The sequence below is a fragment of the Papaver somniferum genome, chromosome 5 (genome assembly GCF_003573695.1).
Source record: "Papaver somniferum cultivar HN1 chromosome 5, ASM357369v1, whole genome shotgun sequence".
In the NCBI taxonomy this organism is placed as follows: Eukaryota; Viridiplantae; Streptophyta; class Magnoliopsida; order Ranunculales; family Papaveraceae; genus Papaver; species Papaver somniferum.
Genome location: NC_039362.1, coordinates 94,404,985 through 94,427,739, shown reverse-complemented (window position 1 = coordinate 94,427,739; position 22,755 = coordinate 94,404,985). Strand labels below are relative to the sequence as shown.

The window sequence follows — 22,755 nt, the reverse complement described above, 5'->3', positions numbered from 1 at the left end:
TTTTGAGGGAGAGGAAGAGTAGCAAACTCTTATGCTGGAAGGAATTGTTATCATCAATATTGGATACCAGAAGAATTGCTACAATTGCGTGCATGTATAAAATATAGCGTCGGTATCACTAAATTTATGCCTACTTGGTGGTCAGACAGATTTTTCCTCTCTGGTCCACAAAGATTCCGCAAGAGTGGTTGTACACAATAAGATCACAATATCTTGCAAAAATATATTGAGTAATCATAAAAATGATTTAAATTGAGATCTTACAGACTACATAGTTATCTATCTAACCATACATAACGAATTTATCAACAAAAAATCTTCATCTGGGTGTTGATAGAACTCGGCTAACTAATTGTACTTTCTCGCATGCATTGATTGATTGATTGAGTCATACTCCTTGCATGTCACCTAGAGTACTAAAATATTAGTGTAGTGAAAAAATAATCAGAATAACTTGACTTTTACCATAGCTATGTATGGGAAAAAAGTGAAAAAACTCGGAAAAACAAATTGGAAACTATCCATAAGGGAGCATTTTCTATAATTTATAACTTGCATGGAATGGCACGTCCAGAGATTTCGAATAAATCCTTGGTGTACAAGTAGATTGGGAACCACAGAAAATGTGGTCCAAATCTGTGTACAAAGAGTCCTTTGGATTCATAATATATAGATGTCCCAGATAGATATAAGTTCAATAATTCAAACACATTTTACTCTCTAAGCTAGCACCATGAAGAAGATTGATGAGATCACCAACACTAGAGAAGTATGAGATGTTTAATAAGATCCAAAGTTTTCTGTGTCTGTGGTCCTATGATGTAAGAACAAGCTCTAAGAATAATAGCTATGGTATCCAAACTTAGTAACCTAATTGTTCATTGTTTTACATTTGCACATTAAAACCTAATAAATCACTTGTCTAAGGATATGTTATTTTGTTCAAAAATACAAGTTGAGGTGATCACATCCCTATTCCACAATTGGGTATCATCATGCTAGTGTTTCCAATATAGTACGAAACTTGGTCAAGTTTGTTCCATCTGTCTCAATCAAAGTATGCAACATCATAAGTGTTATAGAGTCTACTTTCGATGATGGGACATTGTTATTACCAGTAAGTTACAAAATCAGAACCTTTACATAAATACACTGGTAGAACGGTTAATATATGGACATCAAGTGCTGCAGATAAGCAATTTCTATGTGTTGTCCCGTAGTCAAAGTAACAGCTCAATGAACTCACTTCGCAAAACGTCAAATAAACAACTCAATGTTCTCATTTGCAGACATTAGTCCTGTGGACACACTAGAAGATTTGTAAATAGAAAAGGTATCTCGAGTTTTTCACAAAACCTAAGAAAAGCTTAATATTTACTCATAAATTTGCATTTTATAGGGAGTAGAGACACCAAAGGAAGTATTTCTTACCTGTATTAACAATGATCTGCAATTGCTATAATATCTGGAAGTACAAATGAAGCACATAGCATCAATTTTACTGCGGCACCATGCCGGACCTTATGCATGTCTACCTCAACAAGAACCTCTTTCAGCGCAATCTTTATCCTCTGCAGTAAGAAAGAATTACTCCTATAAGTTATGCACTTGATAGTGTTGAAACTGTCCAAAAGCAATATGTTAGTGTTAAAATAGACCAAGTGAAAGCCAATCTTGGGATCTAATGCATTGGAGAAACCATACATAATTATATATGGATCATGGACATTGTTAAGGTCATCCCCCTAGCCGCTTTATGAATATCCCCCTAACTGCATCTACAGGCCAAAAAAGAAAAACGAGTTCTCTATCAAAGAACATGAGTAGGAGAGAGAACAACAAGGATCCTTTAACCTTTCTGATGGGAGCCAAAATGTGTGATAACTCATAATTGCATCACGATGCCATTATAGCGAAAGGGGTCAAATGAGGACCTCCTAGTCACCCATGCTTGAGGCACAAACTAATAGTTTCTAAGGATTTAAGATCTTGGGAAATTTAAAAACAATAACATATATAATTCTGCCACTCTCTAGCGAACACAGGAACATAAGACCTTCCCAAAAGTAAGGTCACAAGTCTCCGTCCTCTAGCGCCCTCTGACTGCTCCACAGTCATCATGAAAATATGCTGAAGACCATTCAGGATATACATACTCTAGGTAGGCATTTATTTCTATAAGCACAGCAAAATTGTATCTAATATAATTAAGGAGACTTGTACTATGTACCATGGTAGAATCAACAGATGAAGCTAACGAAAGTTTTGGTGTTAATGCATCAAGTTCTTGAACTGGAGGGCTCAAGGAAAGGTAATAGGTGATCTATACTACAATTGTGAGTTGGTAAACCGTGAGCTACAAGCCAAAGTTGGCAATGCCAACTTTGTCGCTAGTTAACTTCGTCAATGTATAATAAACTTTAAAACCATAAAACACTACCTTAGCGAAACGGGCTTTATTGTATATAAATGTAGATCATATATAATAGGTTTTGAAACCAACTGACCAAGATGTCCAGTCCAGCGCACCATTAAGCAAATTCATAACTTCTTGTGTGATAGATTTAGCTTTATGGCTGGTAATGTTTCAATTGTGAACCTCCAGCCATACAAGTTAAAAACCTGAGGTTTGATATATCAGTTACACTTCTGTCAAGACAGCTAAATCAACTCCTCGTAATATATGAAAAAATGACAAAGATGATCGAAGACAATGTACCAGCAGATATCCAGAAAATGGTTGACATCAAGATATGAATTTTCAATTTTGTTTTCCAGGGAATTGGGAACTCACATGAGTAATCAGGCACCAATAATAAGGAAAGACATGGTACGAGGCTTTTTCTCCCATGCTGTCCATGGATAAAGAGATTGAACTCCATAACAACTACTTGTACATTCACCTCTCTATCTCGAACAACAGGATCCCTTTCCATAGCCTTTCTATGGCCGCTAGGCTACATAACTCTAGCTTTACTTTACTCTGCAATTCAATTTGAAAGTATAGACAAGTTAGACAACTAACTCCATTTCTGAACAACTAGAAAGATACTACAAGAAACTAAGTTACAAATCATGCCCAAAACTTGGGCAACTATTAAACGCTACTTGCGACAATGTGAACCACAAATTGAGTGACTCCCAGTTAGAAGGTCGGTCCTTTAATTGCACTCGATATCGATTTCCACTGTCTACCGGTGGAGACAGAGCATCTTTTAAGCTGACTTACACTTAAACACCAGAACTATATCAAAAACCAAAAATTAGAAAGTAAATAACATAAAAGCTGTATTTCGTTCAACAATTTTTTGGAAAACCCAGGTAGTCAAGACTTTTTTTTTAAGTGCAAAAGAAAAAAACCAATCAAGTACAGGTGATATCAACGAGAAAGGGTGAGAAGTCATAAAACAAAGAAAAATACTAAATCAGTTATCATCAACAAATACGACAGGAACGTAAGAGCACCTAGGTCAATGTAGAGGAAGGTTGAGAGCCCAAACAGCTTCTGAGAAAGGGCAGGTGAAGGTGGTTTTGGGGAAGGGTGCTATTGTGGGATGCAGTCCACATGAAGAAATTTATCTTTTGGTGGGATGAGGTTGTTCCAGATGAATTTTTGAAGGGAGGGTTGAGGTTGAGGGTTTGTTGAAGGTGGGTGAGAAGAAAAAGGTAGGCAGTTTGAACTGAAAATCAACCTTTGGGTGATGTGACCAGGACATGGTATCAGGTAAATTGGTGAAAGTGCGTGGGAAGAGAGGTGAGTGTTTAAGAAAGTAGCAAGGACTTAAGCTCACCTCTAAGGAGTCTTTTGTACAGATTTTTTCAGTGAGAACTATCATCAGTTGAGTTTTGTTTTGATGAGCCATTTTTGAGACAGGCTATTCTAAAGAGAGAATAAGAAATTAAAAATAATCTTCGAGGGGAAAGTCAGAAAGCCAGGGACCATGCCAGGAGGATAGAGATGCACCTGATTCAATAGAGAAAGAGCAGCAGCTGTAGGTGAAAGGGACTTGCATTGTGACTCCTTTCCAGTATGAACACCTTTGAGAAAACAGAATTCATCTGAGTATTTGTATTTGTATTTCTGACTAAACAAAAAAGAAACTGTTGGTGGAACATAAACTGTATTAAGTATTGTCTCCTTTTATGAGTTTTTTTAGATATTCTGGATTCAAATAAATGCTCAAGTACCTGGGCTTCGAATAATAAGCAGGAACTGCAGGTTAACTGATCAACATTAAGAAAGTTTTCTTTCCCAAAGATGAAGAATACACTGATCCATCACAAAACTTGTTTACTTCCCACTGTGAAATTCAGGAGAGCTGAAGACGGCTATCTCCATGCACTATTCAAGGACTGGTGGTTTTAGTTTCATTCTGTAACATAATCTCATCTTGCACAACTTTCACCAGTAATCTCCACAAGAACACTTTCCATCCTTGAAATGGTGAAATCTGCTAACATCCCTCATAACTATCTCTCTCCCAACAATTTCTGATATAATCTTAGTAGCCGTGTGACAATCTACACATACTCGAAGGTTCTTCGTAACCCTAATAGTTGTTCCAGAAGGTGTACTTATGATTCTGAAAGCAATTGCCAACCTCTCACTATGACTACGCAATAAGTTTCTTGTTTGCTCCTCTTCAACATCATGGAGCACGTCATCAGTGTTAAGCACATACCCATTACACTCCATTTGCTCCAGCATAACTTTCAAAGCCTCATTTATTCTATCATAATATGGATGTGATTTGTCTCCTGCCACAAATGCGTGTATCTTATTCTTAACTTCTATCCAGGTACAAGCTGGTTTCTTTGTCATCCCTCTGCCCTTCATAGCCACCCTCATTTTTGCTGCCTCTTTCCATCTTCCAGCAGATCAATATATATTTGACATAAGTATATCAGCTCCGATATTCTCAGGATCAATCTGGAACACTTTTTCTCCAACCTTTTCAGCCAGCTCAATGTTCTTGTGGACTCTACAAGCAGATAGTAGTGTTGCCCAGACCGAACCAGTTGGTTTTATATGCATTTTAGAATGAACTCATAGGCTTCCTCCAACTTTCCGGCACGTCCAAGGAGATCCGCAACTGCTGCATAGTGCTCTAAACCAGGAGAAATGCCATAATCTTCAATCATGCAATTAAATAGCACCCGAGCTTCATCCACTAATCCACCATGGCTACAAGCAGTCAAAGCAGCTACAAATGCAACATAATTTGGTCTCACGTTCTCCATCTTCATCTTGTGGAATAAAAGCAGGCTTCATTTGCATGCCCATGTAACGCATACCCCATAATCATGGCCGTCCATGAAACCATATCAGGTGAATCCATCTTATCAAAAATACTTCGAGCAATTCTAATATTCCCACATTTGGCATACATGTCCACTAAAGCACTTGCAATAAACACGTTTTTATCAAACCCATTCCGAGTTATGCACCCATGAAGTTGCTTTCCAAGGTGCAGGGTCATCAAGTGAGCACATGCTGGCATTATACTTGAAAATGTTAGATTACTAGGCTTCACCTTTGCTGTTAGCATCTGCCGAAACAATTTCAGACCTTCATCAAACAAGCCATTCTGCACACATCCAGCAATAATGGAATCCCACGAGATCACATCAAGCTGAGGTAACAAATGAAAAATTCGAAGTGAATCATCCACTCTAGTGCACTTCGCATACATGTCAATCAAACTACTAGCTATAAAATCATCGGAATCAAATCCATGCCTAAGTGTGTACCCGTGAATCTCATTTCCTCTAGAGATGTCTACGTACTCAGCGAATATAGGAAGGATGCTAGACAATGTGAAGGAATCTGGCATTAAATTAGCCCTCCATATTTCCCTAACCGTTCTTAAAGCTTCTTCACACATTCCATTATGTACATACCCTGCAATTACAGTATTCCAAGACACAATATCCTTACAGGGCATCATATCAAAAACTTTCTTTACACTTTCCATATAAACCATATCTCTCCTTCGGAGTAACTCCACCAGTTACCAAGAGTTGATTCTGATTTTTTCCAAGAACTTTTAAGGACCTAGAATGAGGGTCCTTTTCTAGACTCCTCCCAAAATTTCTTTCAGGAATTTCCTCATACACTAAGTCTGCATTGCCAGGACGAAACCTCTGACTATCAAAACCTTTATCCATACTTTGGAATTTACAATACATGTTCATAATAGCATTACCTGTATACAAATCAGCATCAACTCCGAGTCGAATAATACACCCATGAACAGACTCACCAAGCTTAAAATCCATTAAAGAAGTGCAAGATTTGAGAACAGAAGGGAATACATTATGATCTGGGTATTTTCAAGCTCTCATATTAGAGAAACAAGTTAATGAATCTTTGAACAAACCATGATAAGTGTAACATCTAATGATTGACTTCCATGCAATAATGGTAGGAAGAGAAGTAAAAGTGTTGAAAATGATAAGTGATTCATGTAAGAATCCTAAATGTGAGTAAATTGAAAGAAGGGTAGCCATAAGAGAAGAAGAAGAACCTTAAGATAATAAACCCGAAAATAAACAAAGAAATATTTAATATATAGAAATTAAATTAAAATTTGAAGACCCCACAATCTAGATTTACCAACAGAGTGGCTCACGAACAGAATGCAGACTAACAATCATAAAAACAAGATAAATAAAGGTCAAGGATCATACTGCATAATGTGTGCATACATTATTCCTTGAAGATAAACTTTTGATATGTAGGACGAGCAAAATAGTGGTTCCTCGCGTGGATTCTCGGAAGTGCAGAGTGTTTTATGTCATTACACAGAGCAATTAGAAGGAGGAGATGGAGTCTCCCACACATCAAACACATTTTCCTCACTATGAAGAGCGAAAAGTCGATCACCACCAATTGAGAAGTCACGAATTGCACCACCACCGCAACTTCTTCCAATACTAGACGTTAAAAACCAGTCAGGACTGCAAAACATAGAGATACGGTCATATATACAAGAAAAAAGCTGCCCTCCATGTAATGTTAATTTAGGATAACGAGGTCCAACTCGTGCTTTCGTATTATTCGAAATCCATCTAATGTTACCATCGGTACTTCTAATATCCATAAAACCCAGATTTTCATCCGGATCAACCACACATTTAGAGTTACTTTCTTCCATTGCAACTCCATCTTGAACATAATCATTTATTCGTGGACCAAATGGTTTATGCTCGTTTACTGTGGTATTATACCAAACCATACTTTTATCTCTAAAATCCAAAAGACTGATATATTGCTTATGAGTCTCTATTGACAAATCAAAAAGCAACAAGCAGTTACTTCCATCGAAGCATTGAATCTTGTTTGCTTTACAGAGAGGCTTACCTACTGTTTTATGGAAAAAATCCGTTTGTTCTCCAGTAACTTGGTCCCAAACTCCAATTCCGTTAATACCTGTTCCGCTACAAACAGCAAATATCTTACCATCAGAGTTGAAAGATGAAGCTCCAGCAGTAAAGCCCTTCACCTGGTTTAGCTGAAATGTATGCTTTAGGTTACCGCTTGACGAACTGAAAAGACCAATACCAGAGTCGTCGTCCGGATCTTTTGCAAGCACTGATGACAATATTCTCTGAATCGATCCAGCCAATATCGTTAACTTTTTGATAATTGAGATTTGTTGGTGGATATTCTTCAAGCATCCAATCGTATGTACGGACAATCCTGCTATGAGCTACAGCACAACCGCCATCAGGACTTGCTCTAATGGCATTAGAACCGCCAGAAGCTTGACCCCTAACCGAACTCGTTAGTCTTAATTGGTTGGCATCCAATTCGCGAAACCTTGCCGCTCTAATATGATCTAGAAGACCATAATAAAGAGCTTCTTGTTGGGTGCAATAATTAAAATAAAGAAAAAATCAAATAATCAAAAGTTATTGATACTTATCTCCTTTATAATGGAATTGATCGATTGACGAAACGAACGAGCTTCTCATATCTCCACAACAGCAACAAGGCAAAACTTTGGAAAAAAAACAGAGTGAGTCACGTGTTCAACACGTTGCCCTTAAGACATTAGCGCCCGTCTACACTCAAGAGTGATGTTAATAAAACAGCCTACTACACCTACTACTACATATGTAGTAGATGCTCAACTTGAGCTTGGCAACTCCGAAAAAACCGTTAAGGAAAATCGCGAACTCTTAAGAAACGCAATAAAAATATTTTCCCTTAGAGGGGTCCCTCTAAAATATAGAGCAACCCCTTTCCCCTAGATTTTACAAAAATAGTGAATTTTTTTATATAATTGACAAATACAACTTAAGAAGAAAAACTCTCCGATGTGGGACTAAAAGGTTTATATAGTTTCTTAAAACTACTAAAAATTGGAAACTCCACGATGTGGGACTAAAAAGTTTCATTCACAAAATAAAACAATAAATTATAATTTTTTATTAAAACTTTAAAAAAATATTTTTTTATTAATCGTTTTCCAACAATCCCCCACATGAATGAAAACTCAATAAAACATGAAAACACAGATAGATCTTGGTAAATCAACATCCCAACCTCACGATCCAAACAGACTGATCGTGCAAGTGTTGAAATCATACTAGTCATTTCTACGTCCTCTCCCTCACACAAAAGTGTGTTGACCCCAGGGTCATACTATGGATTGCATAAATCATAATAGTATTGAGAGCTTTCATCTTTAGTTCTCACATGGTGAGACTATAGGTATCTTTCACCAAAGTGAAAAAGCATGAACTAGTGAACCCTTAGTGACCTTTAGGTCCTAAGTTCCAGTAATACCAAAACCATCAAAACGAAAATCACATAAAAAGCGCAGGAAATACCATTTTAGGCAGAGGTGTCCATGAGGTCTTGAACCTTTGCTTAGTGAGATATTACCGGAATTACTTGCTAGAGACAGTGAACTATTTCTTGAACTGCTAGCATTTGATGTAATTCGTGATAACAACCACGGGTGATATCTCCAAGATTGCTGCCAAGCTCGTGCCGTTTTGTCCAATTTGGCCCTGGACATATCCTGTTTCTCAGAATGCTCTAGAGAATCAAAGCTCAAATTCTCATAGGAAGCGGCCCACTTCGTCATTCAGATAGGTGAGTTTCCCATAAAGAGTGTTACTGCTACACCCTACTTCAATCTTAAATCGAAACTATATAACTCATTAAGACTTCTTAAAAGTCATCCTTCACATGCAGTCACACTATCACGTCTACACCATAAGGAAGGGACAGACAATAAAATTCTCTGATAGTGTTTACCTTTACCCACCACAAATTAGTTGTCTCATTCAAAACCTTGATCTTGGGATATCCAGTCATCAAGGTTGAGTATCCTTCATGGCAAGTTTAATTTGTGAGCTTAAGCCCCTTCCTCCTCGATGCATTTCTAACTATCTCTTGGGATAAACCTTTCGTCAAAGATTGCGCGATATTCTCCTTGGACTTTATCCAATCAATGGAAATAATGCCGATTGAGATTAGTTATTTTCAGCTTTAGCTATTATATCTTGGCTAACACAATGTATAGATATAGCTGGCACAGGCCTATGCCAGAGAGGAATGTATTCTAAAGAACATCTTAGGCACTCGGGCCCCTCTCGTGCTTTATCTAACTCAATACTCTCAGATTCCATAATGAATTGAGCAATATATGTTTGTTTGTAAATCTTCCAAAAACAAACCCTGATGCTAGAGTGAAACATATCCACTCGTAGACTTAGACTCCTCTGAGTCAACTATCCAGTTTACATCACAAAGTCCCTCAAGGACAGCAAGATACCTTTGATAAATCAAATAAAAGGTAATAGAGTATTTTAGGTACCATAATACTCTACTCAGTGCATCTGAATGCTATTGCTCTGGACTATAATTATATCTACTTAACTTACTCACAATATAGGCAATGTCTGGACTCTTACAGTTCATTAAATTCATCAGACATCCTATAACTCTTGAGTATTCAAGTTAAGATACTCCATTACCCTTTTTTCTTAAGTCTACAAGAATAATCGTACGGAGTACAAGAAGGCTTACAATCACACTGATTGTATCTCTTAAGCACAAATTCAAAATAATGAGAATGACTAAGACTACATATGTTAGATTATTTTCTAATCCTCATCCCTAAGATTACATCAACAGGGCCTAAGTCTTTCAAGTCAACGTTCTCATTCAACGCATGTTTTTAGTGGAATTAATCACATCTATGTTTGTATCAAGTATAAGCATATCATCAACATACGAGCATACAATCACACAAGCATCCTTAACAAGTTACTTGTAAATATACTTGTCAGATTCATTAACTTAAATCCACTACACGTTATCACATGATCAAATTTTCCATGTCACTGTTTACGTGCTTATTTTATAAACCATACAAAATTTTGTTCAACTTACAAACTTTGTCATCATAACCTTTCACTACAAAGTCCTCAGGTTGGTCTATTTAAATTTCTTTATCTAATTCACGATTTTAGAAAAGCTGTCTTAACATCCATCTGATGTATCTCTAATTTGTTTATGAAAGCAATAACAATTAGCATCTCAACGTAAGTAAATCTCGTCACATGTGAATAAGAATCAAGGAAATATACACCTTCTTTTAATTTATAGCCTTTAGCTACCAACTTAGCCTAATATTTTTCTACAGTTATATATACCTAATGTTTCCTCTTAAATACTCATTTACATCTCATGGTCTTACTCTCTGGAGGTAAACTATAAACCTCCCAAGTCAGGTTCCGACGGACTGAGTCCATTTCACTAAATGAAGCTTCTTACCAGAATGGGGTTTCAGTAGATATCAAGTCTTCTTTACAAGTACAGGGCTTAGACTAAGCTAGGCATGTTATGAAGTCGGCTTCATAAGAAGTCTCAAGTCTATTTTTTTTTATTTTTTTCTCTTAGGCTCAACCGTAACTTCATCTTCCTTTAAGATAAGTTCTGACTATTTGAAAATAAATCTAGGGATCAACAACACATCTCTAATGAGGTACAGGTTTAAGAATAAACATCTTCAAAGAACTCAGCATCCCTAGATTATGTAATAGTAATCACACCAAAGTCAGAAAAAATCACACCAAAGTCTGAAAAATCAGAACACACAACCAAAAATCTATATGTAGAAGTATACTCAGCATACCTTATATGAAGACACAATCAACATTTTTGGTTTCTATCTACTTCTTTTAGGAAGACGAATGGAAAACTTAGTCAAACACCCCCACACTTCGACGCATTCATAAGAAGGTCATCTACCTATCCATAAATCATATGGAGTTTTATCTGATCCTTAAGGGTACTCTATTCAGGATATACTAGTTAACATGACTGCCTCCCCCTACAAGGCCGCAGGTAATCCTGAACTAATCAACATGACAATTATCATCTTCTTAAGGATACAGTTGTTATGTTCAAGGCTTCTAATTGGTTTTGAACTTCAAGTTTATACATATTAAGGCTTCCAAGGCATCATCCTTATCCCTAAGCAAGTATACAAGACAGTACCTCGTACAATCATCTACGGAAGTGATAAACCGTCTTTTACCACAGTGATTTTAGGTTGAACTCATGTCATCTAGGCCTAACTGAATTAATTCTAAAGGCTTAGAATTACTCTGAACATTTGTGCTAAAAGGTTTTAAAGAAAATTTGATTCTTCACAGATTTCACTTTTGTGTTCAAAGTCCAAACTAAATTTGGGTACGCAGCCTATGCTATCCAGTTAAGCATTGACTTATAAGTTTAAGGTAACAAGCTTACCACATAAAACAATCAATCACATAAAGAAAGCACAAGAATCAACTATGTTCACATCATCAGTTTTTTCCGTTAAGCTTATATAGACCCAAAGTCCTATAACTCTTGCTTAAAAAATAACTGCCTTGTTACAACAAGTTTTCCAGAAAAATTAAGATCTTAAATCTTTTTCCATCTACAATAGAACAAGATATAAGATTCTTTCATATGCTTGGAACATAAAAACTTCATTCAATGCGAGAGTATTACAGATATGAGCTTCTGCTCGACCTTTTCCTTTTATGCAACCTCTATTGCAGATGAGTTACTCAAAAAGAGTTTCTCGACATCCCCTATCCTCTGATAGGAGGTGAACAGGTCTCTGTTTCAACAAACATTCTTGGTGGCTCCAGAGTCCATCTTGGTGGCTCCAGAGTCCACCTTCTGGTCTCTCACATTGGTTGTTAAAATAACTTCCGACATCATGTCAATGAACTCGTTCTAATTTGTTTCAACTAAATTATCATTAAATTTATACTTATTAAGGTTTTATGTTGTCTACACTTTACTACCGTATGGCCCGAAATTTTACAAACATAACAATCACCCTTAATTAAAGTAACGTCGGATTCAGTTTTACGAAACATACCTTTCTTATGAAGACTACGGTTAGAGTTATGTTTGATATTCCCACCTTTGTCAGCTTTGGAAGACTTGTGTTCATCCACATGCGCCTGGTAGCCATGTTCCTTTTCAATTTCATGTCACAATCTTCGTTTATACTCTGACCACGGACACGGTAATTTCCCAATCACCTAATACACCACATCTCACAAACCTTAGTTCCGAAACGGAAGATAAAATATGAGTTTTGAAGATAATATCTAGATTTACAAACTTCGTTTGAACCTCCATATCAAAAAACTCATGATGACCCCATAAAAAATACTTTAGTTAACAACAAAAGTTTGCCCGTCAGAATTTTTCAGAAACATTTGTCTGTTTTGTAAAATATCAAAAAAATACTTTTACAACTCCAAAAATTCTGAAATTTTACGTGGGTAACTATCAGGATGTCTATTACGTTGTGTCAAAAGTGTTTATCGAAATTCCTTCTAGGTTGAGAGATAATCTTGAAACTCTACAGCTGACCAAAAAATTATTTTTGTTTTTCACTCCACAATTAACATCCATGATTCACAAACCAACCAACCATTTTCGATTATTACAAATTATAATGTCTTAAGATTGTTGGGTGCAATAATTAAAATAAAGAAAAAAATCAAACAATCAAAAGTTATTGATACTTATCTCCTTTATAATGGAATTGATCGATTGACGAAACGAACGAGCTTCTCATATCTCCACAACAGCAACAAGACAAACCTTTGTAAAAAACAGAGTGAGTCACGTGTTCAACACGTTGCCATTAAGACATTAGCGCCCGGCTACGCTCAAGAGTGATGTTATAGCCCTCACAGGGCGGATATCTCCAGGATAAAACAGCCTACTACACCTACTACTAGCATATGTAGTAGATGCTCAACTTGAGCTTGGCAACTCCGAAAAAACCATTAAGGAATCGCGAACTCTTAAGAAACGCAATAAAAATATTTTCCCTTAGGGGTCCCTCTAAAATATAGAGCAACCCCTTTCCCCTAAATTTTACAAAAATAGTGAATTTGTTTATATAATTGACAAATACAACTTAAGAAGAAAAACTCTCCGATGTGGGACTAAAAGGTTTATATAGTTTCTTAAAACTACTAAAAATTGGAAACTCCACGATGTGGGACTAAAAAGTTTCATTCACAAAATAAAACAATAAATTATAATTTTTTATTAAAACTTTAAAAAATTATTTTTTTATTAATCGTTTTCCAACACTTCTTTGTAAAATAATTTATCAGGTACGTGAGGAGGGACACAAAGCTCACCAGTTCTTAGAAGATCGAGAAGAACAGAAAAACAATCCGGATTTCGATCGATAAAATACTCTTCATTAACTCGTCTTGGTTGGAGGTTCCATTCATCATCAAACATAGCTCCAAACATCGAACTTCTGCGTCCACTTGCAAGAGTAATTGCACTTGTTTCAAAGATTTTATCTCCAACATTAAACCTAACCTTGTCAGTTTGTATTCCCATGTTTCCACTTGGGTTTTTCAACCTTCAATCTTACCTTGGTTTATGTATATATATATCACATAAAAAGAGAGTTCTTCTCTATCAAGAAACTAGAATCCTGGACTACTTATTCTACTCTGTTACTATAACAGACTTTACGAAGCTCGAAAAAAACGAAACAAAAATGCTTAACCTACCGTGAGTAGATCCGTGGTTAATTCCGTGTGAGGAAGGGATCCACTTTTTTATCAAGGAAATTACCATCAAACTCTTATCAATACTGGTAACAGTATAAAGCAAAATCCAGTATCATAACAAATTCAATTTTGAGGTTTGTTAAACTATGAAATTGCCACATGGCACCACCGACTGAAAAATAGATACGTCTTTTGGTCAGCCCAACAGAACCCCAACAGAAAATATGAAAAGATTCAACCAGATAGGTTTCGTGTACACGTTTTTAGGCATTTTCACCTATGGTCCGCTTCGCATGCTAACGTTAACAATGCATGACATTGTCACTTACATGTAGTTGTAAAAAAATATGTCATTCAATGCTTGGTGGTTGATATAAAAATAATATGGGCATAATACATGGTTGGAATTCTAACTTTATAATCCAACTAGGTACCACCCGGGTCTTACGGTCCCGGCTCAATTTCTTTTTAGCCTTAAGTGCACATACTTTAAATACACACTTCTAACCAGAGGCGGAGCCAGGATTTTAAGAGAGGGGTGCAAAAAAAAAAAAAGCTATAGAAAAAAATTTGTGAACGATCCTAATGTAAGCCTATGCTACCGGGAACAATTGTGAACCATCATGGGAGAAAGAAAGTCTATTGGACTTTTCTTTTGGGATTGCTTTATCTTGGGCTTAGGGATGCAAAATATGAGATTTTAGGGGGTGCAAACTTTTTTTTTCTTCTTTTTCGGCTTGGAAATTCTAGGGTATCTATTGATTATGAAAAACTGAGGGGTGCAACTGCACACGGTTGCAACATGTTGCCTCCGCCCCTGTTTCTGGAAAAAGTTCCAGCAAAAATACATCTTGAAACAAAACCATTAGTCGTTTTTTTTTTATACAAGAAGAAATTTATTTATAGAGAATGAATAGTTACAATTGATTTTTCCCTAAAGATTACATTTTCAACGTAAGGAGGAATCCTCTCTTCATACTCAAAAACAGTCATAGTAGTTCTGGCTTTTTTTTGCCAGAAAATCTGCTACACCATTTTTAAATCTCCTAACAAGACTAAAAGACCAACCAACATGACTTTCCAAGATAAGTTTTATGTCGAGAATTAAACCGTGATTCCTCCAATGAACATATGATGTTTGTACATTGATAGATTTAACTAAAGCCTCATTATCGGACTCAAAGACTACAGATGCTAATCCTTGGCTTACAGCCCAACAAACTGCATCGTGCATCGCAAGACATTCCAGCTGTTCCACTTCATAGTCCTCGAGCAACCCTCCATCGAAGCATTTTCCTTTTGCCCATTTGCAATCATCAACAAAATCTCTCATAATCAGTCCAGTGCCACTCTTAAGAGTTTCCTTGACAAAAGAGGCTTTCATGTTAATCTTGAAGCAATCTCCGGTTGGGGGACTCCAAGATGGTATCTGCAAATCAGAGGGTCTAGAAGACACAATACAATTATTTAGAGATAAGCAATGACTACTTAAATTCACGATTCTTTCAATAGAGAGATTCCTATTAGGCTTAACATTTTGAATAACTAGGCTATACCTATCTTTCCATATAAACCAGATAGTTATCATCAGATGGTAAAGCTTTTTCACAACATCACCATTTCCACCTACCTGCTGCTGAGAAGTAGTATCGAACCAACTCAAAATCCAGCTTAATAGATTATCATGCGTAGTCATAAAATTATGCATATTCACATTAATGCCTATCCAAACAGATTTAGCATATCGACATTCCATAAATAAATGATTAGATGTTTCTAAAGTGGAATTACAAAATTCACAATGAAGATCAATATCATTTTTATATCTAGAAATCTTACTCCTAGTGGGAATAATGTCTTTCAAGCATTTCCAGACAAACAATTTAACCTTATGTGGGAGCTTAGTTCTCCATAAAACTAACCACACAGAGTTAAGAATCAATTGATTTCTAACAATTTCATTAGTTCTACTACTAAGGATGTTATAGGCACTCTTAACAGAGAAAACTCCCTTTTTATCTGGAGTCCATATAAGAGTATCAACAACCATCTGGGGGACATGCATAAAACGAATTTTAGAAGCAGTTTCAACAGGAAAAACATTATTGATCAAAACAACATTCCAAGTTCTTGTACCAGCTATAAAGGTATCAGAAACCACAATCAGAGCCAAACCTGCAATTGGAATAGGAGGAAAGTCCAGCCCAACAACCCGACAATCCAACAGTCTAACCAAATATGGATTTTGGTGCCACATCTAACACACCAAAAACTATTATTTTTGATAATGTCTCTGCAATTATGTATACCCTTCCTGATCCAAGAAATTATGTTGCTAATCTTGTCTTGATTTAGGAAACTAACATCTCTGAAATATTTAGCCTCCAGAATTTGAACCCACAACTCATCTCTTTTAGTACTGAGCTTCCAGGTCAGCTTACAGATACGAGCTTGGTTAAACAATTCTAGATTTATAAATTCAAGACCACCTAAATTCTTAGGTTTATACATATTAGACCAAGCAATGAACTTAATACATTTATTAGCACTATGACCCCACCAGAAATTCATCTGGAGAGAATTCAATTTCTTGATGAGAGTAGAAGGAATTTTAAAACATCCCATTTGATAAGTTGGCAGGGAGTTGAGGATAGATTTGATCATAGTGGACCTACCAGCCTGGTTTAAAGAAACACTTACCCAGTTTTTAAGTCTAGCTTCAAATCACTGGGCAATAGGATCAAAAGATTTCAGTTTAGAGCGACCAAGTAAAAGAGGAGCTCCTAAACATTTTTCAGAATCATTAATAATAGTCATATTAAGTGCTTTGGCTAGATCAGCACAAGCTTTAGGACTAAGATTACTGCTAAAATGCACACAAGATTTATTAAAATTTAACAGTTGATCAGAATACTTACCAAAATTATGCAAAATATCCAGAAAACCATCAATATGATTCATACTAGCATCCCCAAAAATGAAGATATCATCTGCAAAAAGTAAATGGGTTATAAGAGGAGCTCTCTTAGCAACTTTCACACCACGAATGACACCATTTCTCTCAGCATGCATAAAACTTCTAGATAAAAACTCCATGGAAATGATGAAAAGGTAAGGAGACAGGGGATCTCCTTGTCTTATACCCCTAGTAGGATTAAATGTTCACAAGGAGAACCATTGAGAAGAACACTAATACTAATGGTAGACACACACTGGAAAATCAAGTTGTAAAAAGTTTTACCAAAACCAAAATTTTCAAGGACTTTAATAAGAAAGTCTCATTCAAGCCTGTCAAATGTCTTTGAAAGATCAAGTTTTAAATCCATAGTGCTAGAAACTCCTTTCTTACGTTTCATGGTATGAATCATTTCATGAGCAATGACAATATTCTCATGAATATCCCTACCTGGAACAAACGCAACTTAATAAGAAGAAATAAGTTTCTTCAATAAAGGCCTCATCCTGTTAGCTAGAATTTTAGACACAATCTTATAAGAAACATTACAGAGTCCTATTGGTCTAAAATCACAAGGAAATTTAGGATCCTTGGTCTTAGGAATGAGAGAAATGTAAGTTTTGTTCAAGCTTTTACGCATAAAACCACATTTAAAGAATTTTTTAACCACATCAATGATATCTCTATGTACCAGATCCCATTGGGATTGATAGAATCCAGCTTGAAACCCATCAGGACATGGAGAGCTCCAAGCAGGCATACTCTTCACAACATTTTCAATTTCATCATCAGTAGGCATTGCAATCAAAAACTCATTATATACATCAACAAGTATAGAAGGAATAATATCAAATGCATCATCAATTAAGCATGGCTTAGAGGTAATACTAACATTTTTAAAATGAGCAGTGAGAATGTTACTAATATCAGACCTGTCACTATACCAAGTACCAGCACAATCACATGTAGTATTAATGTTATTGATATGCAGCCTTTTATTCACAAGGGAGTGAAAATATCTAGTGTTGTTACCCAAATAAGAAATATTCTTATCCTTAGATTTTAATTTATAAAATTCGGTTTGGATACTATACCAATTTTCCAAGTCATTAGTGAGAGCTTTCACTCTACTAATTTGATCACTAGAAATAGAATCATTTTGAGCATTCTCTAGCTTTTTTTTTGCTCAGTAATATAAATTGTATTAAACTAAAATGATCAACGGGTACAATCAGAGCCCATTAGGCTTAACGGGCCAGTTTTATAACAAAACTGATTACACTACTTCTTTACAGAAAAACAAAAATTAACTAGTTGGGAACAAACTTTTAGCTAAATATGTAATAAGGCTGAAACTCTACTTCCATACTGTGTAAAAATGGAGGCCTCCCTGTGAAAAGTAAACTTTCTCCTCTTGCCATATTTGCCCCCTTTTTTGCCATAGAATCTGCAGAGAAGTTTACTTCTCTGTAACTGTGGACAAAATTCCATGACAGCAATCCTTCCATAATTTTTTTCCATCTTGTGATTGCAAACCAAGGAATGTGCCCTGATGAAAATGTTGTAATTACAGCTTTTGAGTCTATTCTAAATATAACCTCCAGTTTTCCATTCTTGATAGCCCATTCTCCAGCACACAACAATGCCATTACTTCTGCAAAGTAGTTTGTAGCTACTCCCAAGCCTCCTTCCATAGCAATAATACATTCACCATTTGAAGATCTTCCTACAAAACCATACCATGACATTCCTGGGTTTCCTTTTGATGCACCATCACAGCAGAGTAAAATCTGATTGTTCACTAGGAGAGAAAAATAGATTTCTTGTATACTTGCATAAGAAGTTCTTCTACAGTTCATATTAAAACCCTTCAGAATTTGTAAGTCATATGCTATCTTCCACATTTTGCCCTTCATTCTTACTTCACTCTCTGTAGTATGTTTAAGAATTTTATTCTGAATATTTTGAGCATTGAATCTTACATCTTCAAATACACATTTATTTCTCCTAAACCAGAGTTCTCTCAGTGTAATGAAGGCAGCTGTCATCCATATTTCCTTAAGCATTCTCTAGCTGAATCTGAATATTTTTGATGTTCTGATGGATATCACCAAACTACATCTTTTTTCATTGAGATAAATTTAACCTAGAACTTTGTTGTTTAAGCTTAATTTTATATGCAGGGCCACCATGCACATTTACATTCCAATCATAATCCATAGTAACTCTAAAAGAGTCATGATTTATCCAAGTACTGAAAAACTTAAAAGGTCTTCAAAGATTTATAAGAAAAGGATCGGTAATCAAGAAAATAGGACAATGATCAGACCCAATAAAATTCAAGTGTAAAAGATTAGCTTGAGAAAAAATATATGAACCAATCATTATTACATAGATCCAAATCAATTCTGGCTCTTTTACTTCCAGTGCCAAAGCTATTACTAGTCCAAGTATAGTCTTTTCCTTTAAAACCAATATCCATAACACCCGAATCCCTAACTTTATTATGGACCTAAGAATCAGTGCTATTATCATTCTTATCTAAATGAAAATTTAGGTCACCTATGATTCAGCAAGGCTGAAAAACCTCTTCGCTAAGTTCATGCATAAAATTGCATTGCTTTTTCTTTGGGTCAGGATAGGTTGAACCATACATAAAAGATATCAAGACTTCAGGCTTACTAGGATCTATCCTAACAACAACATGAATGATATTATCAGCAACATAAACAATATCACAACTAATTTCATCCTTCCACATTAGGATAAGACCACCAGCGTCGCCTATCCTATCAATACAGTCATAATTATGATAATGTAAAGACTGGGCAATAGAGATCATCCTATTTTTATCAATTTTAGTTTCACAAAGAAAAACAAAATCGGGATTTTGAGTTTTAACAAGATTTTGCAACCGCTCTTTTTTAAACTTATTACCAATTCCTTGGACATTTCAAGAAAGAATTTTCATTTTTGAAATTTTATAATAGAAAATAAGAACGTTAAATGAAGTGAAAAAATTAGTACCAAAACTAGTGAACCCGCAGAATAGGAACCAAACAATAAAAACAGAAACTTCAAGAAAAAATTAAAAGTTGAAAATCACAAGAGAGGGAAAACCGGCCCCTGTGTAGCCACTACGCAAACCTGACTCTGAGAGTCTCTGATTAGCACAACCACAAACCGGAGAAATATTTTAAGAGATAAAAAAAGAATAGATACTTTAAGGATTGAAATCAAAGAAAGAGATCGGCATACCTTTGAGTTTTATCGGATCAGATGAGCGGAGGTTTAGATGTGAGGTTTATGGCAGCCAAAAATGTGATGAAATTACTCAATTTATTTTTTTCTCAAACTCAAAATAAAAATAAACTAATTATTGTAGACTTTTATCGAAATATCAAACAAGCGAAAAGACAAAATATGCATTTGAAAATTATATCAAAACTATTGGCTGAAAGAATGAAACTAGTTGTTCCTTCTATCATATCTGAATTTCAAGGGGCTTTTGTGCATGGCAGGCAAATTCAAGATGGAATTTTAATAGCCTTTGATCTTATTGATTCAAAGTTGAGAATGCAAGAAACTGGTTTGATTTGTAAGGTTGATTTTGAGAAGGCTTTTGACTATCTGAACTGTGCATAGACATCACTCTGGGAAGGTTTGGTTTTGGTATGAGGTGGAGGAGCTGGATAAAATGGTGTATTTCTACTCCTAGATTTGCAGTCTTATTGAAAGGTAAAACAACTGATTTATTCAAGAGTCAAAAAGGCATAAGACAGGATGATCCTATCTCCCCTTTTATATTCATTTTAGTTGCTAAGATTCTTTCACTCATGCTCAAGAAAGCTGCTTCTGATAATTTAATCTCTGGTTTCAAAGTTTCTCAAAATGGAACCACAATAAGTCACTTACAATTTGCAGATGATCTTGTGGTTTTTCTCAATGATGATGAGTTGCAGGTTCAAAATTTGAAGCATATTTTGACTGTGTTTGAGATGATTTCTGGTCTAAAAGTAAATTATAGGAAGAGCACTATGGTAGGCCTAGGCCAGTTGCATAATGGAGAAGTTTTTGCTGATTCTTTTGGATGTTCAAGTTCTCAATTACCAATGAATTATCTTGGTATCCCCATAGGCAATAAGTATAAGAGTAAAGTGGTGTGGTCTGATATCTTCATTAGAGTTCAATAGAAATTGGCAGCTTGGAAAAAAGTTTATTTATCTAAAGGTCAAAGACTAATAATGATTCAAAGTGTTATTGCTAGCTTACCAGTTTACTATCTATCAATGTTTCAAATGCCTATATCATTTTCAAATGATCTGGAAAGAATAATGAGAAGATTTCTTTGGGGATCAAATAATTCTGTGAAGAAGAAAAAAGTTGGGTAGCTTGGTCTTAGTTAAATCTACCTAAATCCAAGGGAGGAGTAGGCATTAAGAAATTGCAAATTGTAAACAAGGCTTTACATGCTAAATGGATTTGGATATATGGCTCTGAAAAACAAGCTCTTTGGAGAAAGATTATCAATAAAAAATTTGGGGGTGATGTTGAGGCATTATTTCCAAATCAGCACAATAGAGCAGTTTGTCATAATCTTTGGCTTGGAATTTTAAAATCCATAGAGTTTGTTAAGGAAGGTACATTGCTTACTGTGAGAAATGGTAACAACATTCATTTTTGGGAGGATGTATGGGTAGGTGTTTCTTGTCTCAAAAGATTATTTTGAACAGGATTTCAAGAACTAAGCATATGATGGTAAAATAATTGGTTTCTTCTAATGGAGCCTGAGATTTAAAGTTCTGAAGAAATCTGCAGGATAATGAGATTTTGGATGTAGCAAATCTCTTGCAGGTGATTGGTGAACCTCCACAGAATGCTGGTGAAGATGTTAGAGTCTGGAGATATGGGGATACTTTTTCAGTAGCTAATCCTTATACTACTTTGGAAGAGGGGGGCCTTTTGAGATTTCCAGATAAACAATTATGGAACTCCACGGTGCCACTGAAGGTGTCATTTTTAGTGTGGAATTTATGTTACAAAGGTGCTCCAACTTTGGACATGTTGTTCAGAGCTGGTTTAGTGAAGGATACAAACTGTTTGTTTTGCAATCATTTTGCTGAAACAAATGATCACCTGTTTCTTCATTGTACTTCAGTTGCTAGCATCTGGTCCTATTTTCTACACAGTTTTTGTGTTGGCTGGGCTCTAGCAGGTGATGTGAGGATGAATTTATGGGAATGGGGGGCAAAGAAAAATTCTTCAAGATTAAAAGAGATTTGGAGCTTATTATCGTTTGCAATATGGTGGACTATTTGGAAGGAGCGTAACAACCGTCTCTACAACAATCATTCTAGAAATATTAACCAATTAATAATTGCAGTTAAATGCTTGTTGTATTCTTGGGCTGTAAAATCTGACATTTTTTCAGGCTTTTCACTTTCTACACTCATTTGTAACTGGGATGCAGTGATTCACTGATTCCATTTCTTTGCTTCTAGTTGATGCGTGTCGTAAGTGCAATCAAATTAATAAATATATTTCCCACTAATTAACTGGTAATATAGCGGTAGTAAGAGATTGTTCCCACAGAGAGCTGTGTAATTGATAGGTTATTTGAAATAGCAAGATAAAGTAAATAACAAAGGGGGTTTTGGTTTATAAGATGAATAAATAGACAATAATAAAGAAAGGGATGATTAAGGAATCCTTCGCCGTTACCA

The 22,755-nt window shown here is 35.7% G+C and overlaps 2 protein-coding genes and 1 pseudogene across 2 annotated transcripts; 1 reads left to right on the top strand and 2 right to left on the bottom strand.

Moving 5' to 3' along the window:
• Window positions 1-242: 242 nt before the first annotated feature.
• LOC113282264 lies at window positions 243-6,345 on the bottom strand (annotated as a pseudogene).
• Window positions 6,346-6,511: 166 nt separating this feature from the next.
• Window positions 6,512-13,900, bottom strand: LOC113279337 (BTB/POZ domain-containing protein At2g24240-like). Its single transcript, XM_026528030.1, has 4 exons — window positions 13,690-13,900; window positions 7,538-7,865; window positions 7,364-7,440; window positions 6,512-6,960 (listed from the first exon to the last, which is right to left on the bottom strand). Exons 1-4 carry the CDS (start codon window positions 13,898-13,900, stop codon window positions 6,944-6,946), a joined length of 633 nt encoding a protein of 210 aa, XP_026383815.1. The 3' UTR covers window positions 6,512-6,943.
• Window positions 13,901-20,494: 6,594 nt separating this feature from the next.
• Window positions 20,495-22,513, top strand: LOC113279336. Its single transcript, XM_026528029.1, has 4 exons — window positions 20,495-20,669; window positions 20,759-21,157; window positions 21,658-21,728; window positions 21,851-22,513. Exons 1-4 carry the CDS (start codon window positions 20,495-20,497, stop codon window positions 22,511-22,513), a joined length of 1,308 nt encoding a protein of 435 aa, XP_026383814.1.
• Window positions 22,514-22,755: the final 242 nt, after the last annotated feature.